The 9,630-nt window shown below is 55.1% G+C and overlaps 1 protein-coding gene across 1 annotated transcript; it reads right to left on the bottom strand.

Annotated features, from left to right (window-relative positions):
• Positions 1-455: 455 nt before the first annotated feature.
• KLHDC7A (kelch domain containing 7A) lies at positions 456-8,576 on the bottom strand. The gene has a single exon (XM_005444009.3). The coding sequence runs from the start codon at positions 6,130-6,132 to the stop codon at positions 3,763-3,765; it is 2,370 nt and encodes a 789-aa protein (XP_005444066.2). The 5' UTR covers positions 6,133-8,576; the 3' UTR covers positions 456-3,762.
• Positions 8,577-9,630: the final 1,054 nt, after the last annotated feature.

Raw genomic sequence — 9,630 nt, 5'->3', positions numbered from 1 at the left:
AGGACAGGACAGCTCTCCTTGGCTTTAAACATCTCATGGAGGCTCTCCTGACGGCAACGCGACCTGTAGCAGTGTGCATGTTGCTTTAGGCAACTCTGCAGAGGGTCTGGGAGAAACCACGGCCAGGGGCTGAGAGGTGCCACCTCCCTTCCAGCACCCAGAGATGCTGTGACGGGTCTTTCCCTTCCCCTGGCTTTAAATTCCCACCCGGCTCCTCAACCACCGACACGAGTTTGCTTCCGCTTGTCAGGAACAAGATACTTAATTTGTCAGTTCGCTACGCTTAATATTTCTTTCATGTATCGCATCGGTTTTAAATGCAAAACATGTCTGGATAAGCTCACTTTTTTTTTGCTTTTTGGGTGTTTTTTTTTTTTTTTCCCCACCCTGCTGTAGCCAACTTATTGAAGGTAGCCGTGTTTAACTAATAAAAAAGATTTTAAAATGCTGGTTTTGCACTTCTTTAATTGACTTCCAATTTCCATTTGCATGCAGTCTGGCACATTGCAAAGGAAAAAAAGAGCACAGAGCAAATAAGAAATGCGTCACTCCCTGGTTTTTTATCATAATCAAAAATGTAAAAATTAAGAATCTGAATCAAAGTACGCTAAACTATGTAATTGCCTAAATAAACATGGCAGGGGTAGATAATGGGTCTTCCTGATTAGAAGAAAATACTGACTTTAGTGCAAAGGTTATATTTAGTTGCAAAGCAGTGTGGTTTAGCGGTTGCACCCTTCTTTTGGGAGATAAACCAGGCGGGGGAGGGGGCTCAGAGGGTGATGATGACGAAAGAGCTCTCTGCTGGAGAGGCAGCCTTAAAGGAATTATAGGGATGATGGAAAAATTGCTGGTGGATGGTGGAAATTGGTTTTCCCAGCCTGAGAGTGGTTGTCTTTTCTCTTCCAGCAGCCAGTCCTGGTGGTCCCTGCCCCAGGGAGGGTCCTGGCTTGCAGCGACCAGCCTTGCAGCAGGGGAAGAGGCTCCCAAGAGCAGCACCCGGGTAAACCCCCAGCCCAGCTGGGTTTTTTGTGTCCTCTAAGTATTTATCATTACTTGAACCTGCTCAGGGTGGTTTATAGCTCTATGGGACACGCTGTAGAGTTTTATTAGGATGCACTGTATGCCTCCCAACCTTTTCCCCTCTAAATTATGGCAGCCTTGCCAACCCAGTCAGTTAAAATAAATAATATTCTGATGTCGCAAGCTGCACTGAAAACTGCTTGATGGTCTTATGGTCATCCCAAGAGCTGCAAGCCCGTGGTTTGAAGCAGCAGAAACATGGAAGTGGGTGTCCGTCACAGCTGTAAATCAATGCCCAACATCTGGTGGTGATGGCAGGAGTTGGCTGGGGACGCTGCCATTGCCACTGCACCTCCCAGCCTTAAAGGCTCCTCCCTTGCACCAGTATTTGGGAGCACAAAAAAAAAATAAAAATCATCCAGGTCCAAGTATCAGTTTGCATTTGTCCTTTCCCCTTTGCTTTCCCTTAACCGCAGCCACAAGTCATTTTGTCACCAACCGCAGGATCGCTGTGTGCTGTTTGCTCCAGACTGGGTTGTCCTTCCCTGCAGAACAAGCAGTGCTCCAGCACGGGATGTCCCCAGTGCTTTAATCTCCAAAATGCCTCCCCAGGCAATATGTGTTAATATTAGAGAGTGCAGGAGCGGGGGGAGAGCTGCCCACCCTTGGTCGTTGTTATTCGTTGCTCACTGTCATGCTGGAGGACGAGGCAAAGCTGCTGGGGTTTGAGGTTGCAGCCCGGCAGCAAGGAGTTAAAGCAGAGGTGAAATATTAAGCGGGAGGAAAGAGGCACCGTGAGAAGGGCAGGATCCCAGGAAAGCTTTTCTGGGGATGAAAACAAAGCTGCTACCTGGAAGGGCTCCAGCTACCCAGCTCCCACCCGGCCAGTGTGTCCTCTGCTCCCCAGCACCCAGCACACCGTGGCGGGGATGCCAAAGGGCATGAAGCCGGGATGCTGGTGGGGACAAGAGTGTTTGCAGGTTGCAAAGGAGCTGGGCTGCTGCGGTGAAGCAGCCAGTACCCGAGTTTTGCTGGGGGAGAAGTAGAAACGTGTTGCAGTGTGCGTGAGCCCATCTCGTTGAGTGTGCTGCTCTGAGCACCGGCTACGGAGACAGCTAAATAACGAGGAGTTAAATAATAATGATGATAATGTGGCGGGTTTTTGGCTCATAAGGTTTATCAGCCCGAGTATCTCGGCATAGGGAGATGCTGGGAGGCAGGAGGCTGCAGCCCTGGCACACGGTCGGTGGGGTGGTCCTCTGGGGGTAGGAATAGGTGGCTCCAGGGTGGGTGAAACAGGCTGAACTTTGTCAGCTTTTAGCGCAGAGAGCGTGTACATCACCCACCCTCCGTCAGTAGAAGCAATGTGCTGCAGCTAACGAGCAAGCCTCAGAGGCAGAGTTAATTAACGTGGCCTCCCAAGGTTTCCTAACATGGGTGGATGCTACTGACCTTCGCAGGAAGCCCTTGAAGGCAGAAATGTGAGGCCTCCAGGCAATGACTGAGAGAACTAATAAATACTTTTGAGAGCGCTTTAAAAGAACATTAACCTAAGCTCTCCTAAACCACTGTGAGCAGCAAGGTGTAAATGGTGATACCGTGGGCTGTGCCAGCATCATCTCCATCTCCTCCTCCTCCTCCCAGCCCTTCAAGCACACCCACGACTTCATGCGCATAACCTGCTGCCACCGAGGAGGCAGGTACGGGAGGGTTTTGTCCGTCTGGGAGCTGTTTTTGTCTGTCTGGGGCTGACAAGTGATGGATGACAAGTCGTTTGAGGGGAAGAAAATGCAATTACCCAAAGTAGGTTTTTGGCAGGGCACGGAGACAGCGGAGTGAGGTCGGTGAAACCTGGGGAAAAGGGGATGAAAGACCGGCTGCTCACATCCAAGGCTCTGGTTTACTTTCGGTTGCCTCCTCAGAGATGATGCTTGTGCAGTAATTAGCCATGTAAAACATGCATTGGCCTCTTTGTTCCCATTAGGCTTGGTTACGGCTTGAAATGATGCGCGACAGTAGCCTGTGGTTAATTTTACCAAATGTTCACTTTAATTTCATTTAAGACCAGCTGTCTATAAATCTATAGCGCCTATTTATATCACGTGCATATAAATATATATATCTAATTCTGTGCTGAGGAGAAGGCAACAGATAACAAGGTCCTGGGAAGAGCAGGGAGCTCTCTGGCCCCCAGCCTCCAGCTCTGGGGTGATGTGCGCGGTCAAGCCTGAGGGCTCAATGTTGGCTTGATGCCGATGGAGCTGACCTCTGGGTGATACCTCCTCAGGGATCAGCCCTCCCTGCTGTGTTCCTCCACCCTAGAATCCCCCGTGTGCCGTGTGTCCAGGTCAATATTAAACACCTGGTGTGTAAAGCAGCTACATGTGGAGCGGTGCCCAGCTGGGAGCCTGCAGCAAGCCGTGGCTTATTTGTATCCGAGCAAGCACGCCTACGTTTAAGTACCTCTAAGCAAACGAGTCCACCCAGCTCCTGCTTTGCTTTTCCTTGTGTACTCAAGGCTGGGTGTACTGGCATTATCTGAGGGCAGTTTGTCTCTTTCCTTACTTGCAGGGACTGGGAGGGTGGCTGCTTGATGGTAGGTGTGGGTAATGTTGCCCTGGTAGTGATGACCCCATGCTGCGTGGTCCAAAGCGGGCTGTGGGGTTCTTCTACCAGCTTTCGCCATCATGTCACATTTGAGCCATCACCGTTGTGGTGTGAGACCCCAGCACAGGTTCCTCAAACTTGTGTTTGTGCCATCCCTCCCTCTGGCAGCACCAGGACAGCCGGGAGGAGGCTGCCGTGGGGTGATGGGAAGGGCTGCAGGTCCTTGGTCCCGAAGCGTGGTGAGATGTGGTCAGCCAAGAAGCGTATGTGGAAGTGCCGGCCAACGCAGTGGACCAGGTTGCCCACCACGGCACACTGGAAGCCGGACAGGTTGGACGTGGCATAGGTGGCACACTCGTACCATAGCCTGGCCTTGGCGCTGCAGCGGTAGACGCTGATGCCTGTGCTGCGGTGGAGGTCGAAGCGGTAGATGAAGCCGTTGGCGCTCACCATCTCGGCTGTCCTGTCCTTGCTGCTGCCGGCCAGGCTGACCCTCCAGCTGTCCGAGCGGGCGGTGTAGCACAGCAGCATGTAGCGCAAGGTGCCCCCCGTCACGTAGATCTCCCCATCACACACCGTGGCCATGTGGGCCACGGCAAAGGTGTCGTGGGGCAGGGGTGCGGTAAAGGTCCAGCGGTCCTGCCGGGGGTCGTAGCATTCCACTGTGTAGAGGCACTCACCGCCGATGGCGTAGAGGTGGCCATCCAAAGCCACGAGCTTGCAGTGTGGCCGTGCTTGGTTCAGGGGGCAGATCTCCCTCCAGATGTTGGTCAGGGGGTCGTAGCAGAAGACACGGTTGGAGGGTCTCTGCATCTGGCCCCTGCCCTCGCAGCCGGCCACCACGAAGAGGTAGTTGAACATGCTGCACATGGCGCACCCCCGGGAGACCACCTCTGGTGGCACGTGGCTGAGGTGACGCCAGCAGTCCCCTCTGTCATCATAGTAGCAGAGGCGGCTGGCGTGGAGGCCAGGATCCTGCGTGTTGATGTCTGCCACGGCCATGTACATCCTCCCCTTCATCCTCCGCCGCAGGATGAGCTCCCGCTCACCAGCGTTGAGGTGGCTATAGATGGAGGGTGTCTTCAGCACCTGCAGGTAGTTGTCACTCATCACCTTGTAGGCAGCCTCCTGGAGGTGGCTGAGCTTCTGTGCCTTGGCTGTGCAGAGGACCTTGTAGCAGTTCCCCAGGTCCAGGTGGGTGGGTGGTGTCATTTGGAAGAGATCAGAACTGGCCACCACCCCTGGCCCGGGGCTTGCAGATGGTGTGTCAGCTGGGGCTGTGACCCCAAAACCCTCCATGGGCAGCTGGAGGTGAGGGCTGTCAGCAATCTGGAGGATGCTGCCCTTGCGGCCAGGAGACAGTGGCTCAGGAGAGATGTCCAAGCTCCCTGTAGGTGGCGGAACTATGGAGGGGGTGGTGGGCTCCTGCGTTGTCAAAGTCGGGTCCAGTTCCTGGGTTGCAAAGCTCTGCAGCTCTTTGTTGACCTGCTCTGAGCTGCAGTGCTGGGATGTTCCCAGAGGGATGTAGGGAAGAGACCTCTTCTTTGACACCGAGTGGGAAACGGACTGGACGTAGTAGTGGTAGACTTTGCCTTTGAGCCCGGGGACCGGCTGCCCGGCCCCGTCCTTCGCCCGTTGCTTGGCGATGTAGTTCTCCTCCACCTGGATCTTCGCAACAGAGGAGAAAGAATAGGAGGAGTCCGACCCTGCGTTGCTCGCCGTCATCGTTAGCCCCAGGTCTGAGGTGACACTGAGGGTCTGGACCATCCCCTCGGCCACCCGGCTCATGGTTCTACCGGCCAAATCCTGCTCGGTGCTCTGGGCGCATTCGTCACCTGCTGTCTGGGTACTGGCAATCCCGGGGGAAATCCCGGTGCTTGGGGCACGCGTGCCCTCCTCCCCGAGGCTGCTTGGTGTTTTGGTCACATCCCCAGGTTGATAAGAGCTCGGCTCGCTTCCCGGCTTGCTTCCCAGCTCACTGCCCAGCTTGTTTTCTGGCTTGCTCCCCAACTTGCTTCCTGGCCCGTTTCCTGGCTCGCTTCCCGACTTACTTCCCAGTTCACTTCCTGACCTCTTTCCCAGCTCGCTTCCCCTGCTACCCATCCCTGCTCTTCCACAAGTCAGCCCCAGCGCTGCATCCATCCCCTCTTCTTCCTCCTCCTCCTCTTCCCCCCTTGGCAGACCCTGGTCTCCCCGGCGAGCCGTGTGCCGTGTCCCGGTGGCACTTCCTCGACCGCTGCCTTGTGCATCCCCACCGCCCCTCCTCGCCCCCTCCCCAACCACCCTCCTCCGTCGCAGACCCGCCGCCTCACCCCCATCCTGGGCAGCGTTTTCCCTCTGCTCTCCCCCCGCGTCGGCCAGCGGGGTTGTGCCCCCAGCGAGCGAGCGGGACTTATAGAACCTGTACGCCAAGGTCAGGAGGAGCAGCGCGGCGGCGGAGAGGACCAGCTTGCCGGCCAGCTGCATGTCGGACTGCCAGGGCAGGGTTACCCGCTGGGGCATTTTTCCATGCCGGGAATGCGGAGAAGCCGATTAATGATTGCCGAGCGAGCAGGGAGCGTGGAGCTGAAGGTTTGGGGCAAGGTGACTTTGAGCGGGCGAAGCTGGCGGGAGGTTTCCGGACAAGTTTTGCATGTTGGGGCTGGGCTGGGCAGCGGGGAAAGGTGCAGCCCGGAGCTGGCAGCACGGAGCCGGCTTTATCAGCCGTGTAAACAGAGAGGCTCCCCGGAAAAGCCAAAGGAAACACAAAGGGAGGAAAAGTATCTCAGCCCAGCAGCCCCACCATGCCGCCTCCTCGTTTCTTTTGCTGTTTCAAAGGGATCGTGCAATGGCAGGGAGAAATAAGCTGTTCTGGCTTGGGAAGGTCCCCCAGCCCTCGGTGCGGGTGCAGGGAAGGAGGGGAAGCAGCCCGGTGCCCGGCAGACCTTTGGTCTGACACCAAGCGGCTGCTTGGCGGCAGAGGCAGGTGACTAATTCGGTAGCCTTCGTTGGTGGCACGCTAGCTAACAAAGGGTGACGGGAAATAGCCCGAAAGCTTCTGGGGTCTTTTTTGAGGCCAGCTGGGAAGTGGCAGGGGAATTAAGAGCCAGTGGAAAAGGAGCGATGGGGGAAAATCCCACACCAAAGAGCAAATAAAACCAGGAGTTAAAGTGCAGCCGGTTCAGAGACCTGCATCCCCGTGCATGGGGAGAGGGATGAAGTAAGAGAAGTAAACAAAAGCATTGGGACCAGGAAGAAATTTGGGATGGGAAGCGGTGGGAGAGGTGTGGTCGTCATTTCAAAGTGATGCGCTGCTGTGTGTGGGATGTCTGCAGGGACTGGAGTCACTGGGGGAAACTGAGTCACGGAGGATGCCAGACGGTGTCATGCTTGCTTTTCTCCCTCTGGAAAGATGTTGGCGATGTGTCTGGTCCTGATCTGAATTTCAAAGATTTAGGGGAATTGTCTCCCTGGAGGTAGCCAGGTCCCAACGCCTGGACCGCGGTGGGGGGGGAGATGGAGAGGAGAGGCCCTGGGGAATGACATCCCCCTGCAACAAGCACTAAGCGAGCTGAATTCAAAGGGATAAAATTAATTTCCTTTTCCCCGAGGGGAACATCTCTCATGCTGAGAGATGCATAAAGAAATGAGGCCCTACGAGGCAGCAAAGGAACAGCCAAAATGTGGGTGGGGGTGGGTGGTTGCTCCTGTTTGTATGCACGGGTTTGCTCCATGCTGGCTTGGTCCCGATCCGGTGGGATTTGCTAGAGAAATGAACCCAGGTGATGCTAAAACAGCTCCTTGTACGAGGTGTGGGTGTGATGGGTCCCAGTTGCACAGGTGATGGGTACCTGTGGTAGGAGGAGGTCTTGCCATGGGTCTTTAATGGGTGGTGGGTGCTCGTGAGCTCATACCCAGTGTCCACAGCCTCCCAAACCACCTCCCATGGAGCAGCTGACCTTGATCAGCCATTGCATGATCTTTTGTGATGGGGAGGAGTATCTAAACCTCCTTGGGGCACGTTCCCCACCATCACCAGCATCTGCAAGGACTGAGATGTGCCCCTGCTGCTGCTGAGATGCTGAATTTCACCTGAATGGCTTCAGACGGGGACTGTGGTGGTGCCAGAACAATGGGGGTGGTTGTGTATCTGCCACTAGACTTGCCAGGGATGCTCCTTAGGTGGAGGACCACATGCTAAATAGTGTAATATTTATATATCTATATATATAAAGAGGATGGGAAGGAAGCAGAGGGGTGAACTCAGGCTAGCTTGGCAGTCAGGGACCCCTGTGCACATCCCTGCTGTGAATGGGGAGAGCCCACCAGCGGCTTTTAGGGGGATGTTTGGGAAGCTGTTGCCTCGTACGGGTGCAGCAGAGGTTAGGAGAAGGGAGGATATTCAGATCAGGAGCTGGACTTTGGAACAGGGTAAGTGCTGGCACGATGCATCCCTCGGATGTATCTTGAGCTTGCGCCAGGGGCCAAAGCAGCCCCAGACAAGACCCACCCGCCGTTCCCCTCCACCCTGTTTGGATGGGGCCCCCAAAATCTATCACTGGAGGCTTGGTCTGGCCAAAACCTCAGGGAAAGGGGTATCCCATCTGCCAGGACCAGAGGGTCCTGAGGCTGAGGCCAGAGGTGGCGTAACAGGCACATTCATCAAGGCTGGGCATGTGTTTCGGGGCTCGGGTACTTGGCAGAGGGCTTGGCCACCCATACGCGGCTGTGACCCCTGGGTTCCTCCATCTCTCACTGCTCCGGTTTTTAATCTGCAAGTAGATCTGCAAAGATCCTTGTGTTCACGAGCGGGGAAGGATGAATTATGCATGCACTTGGCCGCCCTGTGAACCTGGCCCTGGCAGTAACTACCCAGTAATGAGGCGGGGGAGGCAGAGAAAGCACCAAGCAAAGCCCACTCTTGCTCTGGCCAGCATTCCCAACCCTGTTGAGCCATAGTATCCCTGGTTTTCTGCCTTCCCCCCCCCCCAATATCCCAAAGGGCTGGGTTGCTTGGATGCGCCGCATCCTTGAGAGATGCAGGGCTGGGTGCCGGGAAAGGCATGGTTATCCTCATCGTCAGGGTGTTTTTATGGACTTTGGGAAGGCAAAACATGGAGTGCAGGGGGAGGCGAGGGAGTTTTCAGCAGGCAGCGTGCTCTGGTGGCTGTTGCCTTCACAAATAGCAGGATGGGGGAACCAGAGCCCAACTGCTGAGCTTGAGCCGCAGGGGATGATGTCAGGAAGGAGGATCTTTGTAGTAAAAATGCAGGTCCAATGTATAAGTGTATATTTATCTATGCCTTGCGGTGAGGAGGGTGAGCGGCAGCGTACGGGAGCAAGGATGCGGCCGTGGTATCTCCGAGCAGCAGTGACGTCTCGGCGCTTGTGACTCTAATTGAATGTAATTGCCTTTTCCAAATTTTGCTAAAACCTTTTCAAAGTCCCCTGAAATTAGGGAACATCGATAACGCCGCTCCTTGGGGTTTTCAGCTCGCGTCATCCCTAAGAAGCGTGATTAATTTTTTACAAGCTAATCATATCTCTTAGGCAGGTTGTCAGCAGTGGATCTGTCATCTCTCATCAATAATGAAACAACCTGAGCAGCTCTTTCCCCCTCCAGCCTCCTGCATTATTCACTGCCAGGTCCTCAAACAACGGGGGGGTGTGGTAGGGGGGAGCCAGGGATTTAATTGATGTCCTCTGTAATTACCTGTAGGAGGGGGGATGGGGATGGGGAGGCGGTGGTGGGTGAAGGATGAGGTGGACAGGAGGTGAAGGCAGGGTCCAGCACGGCATGGATGGTTTTCTTTGGATCACTGCTTGGTGGCATGGCATCACTTTGTGTCCCTTGCCTTGGCAGCTTGAGGAAGCAGGCAGCATCCCTGCCCGGATGGGGAGAGGCTCCTGTGTCCCCTCACTCATCGCTTTGGCTGTGCCGATGCTGAGAAGGTCCCAGCCTATAGCCTGATCCATCACCATGCCAGTATCCCCGGGGAAAGAGCTAAGTATCCCGAATGC

Source organism: Falco cherrug, chromosome 3 (genome assembly GCF_023634085.1).
Source record: "Falco cherrug isolate bFalChe1 chromosome 3, bFalChe1.pri, whole genome shotgun sequence".
Classification (NCBI taxonomy): Eukaryota; Metazoa; Chordata; class Aves; order Falconiformes; family Falconidae; genus Falco; species Falco cherrug.
This window is presented reverse-complemented; position numbering and strand designations above follow the sequence as displayed.

Coding starts and splice junctions, on each gene's coding strand:
- KLHDC7A (XM_005444009.3), bottom strand. CDS start 6,132: ATGCCCCAGCGGGTAACCCTGCCCTGGCAGTCCGACATGCAGCTGGCC.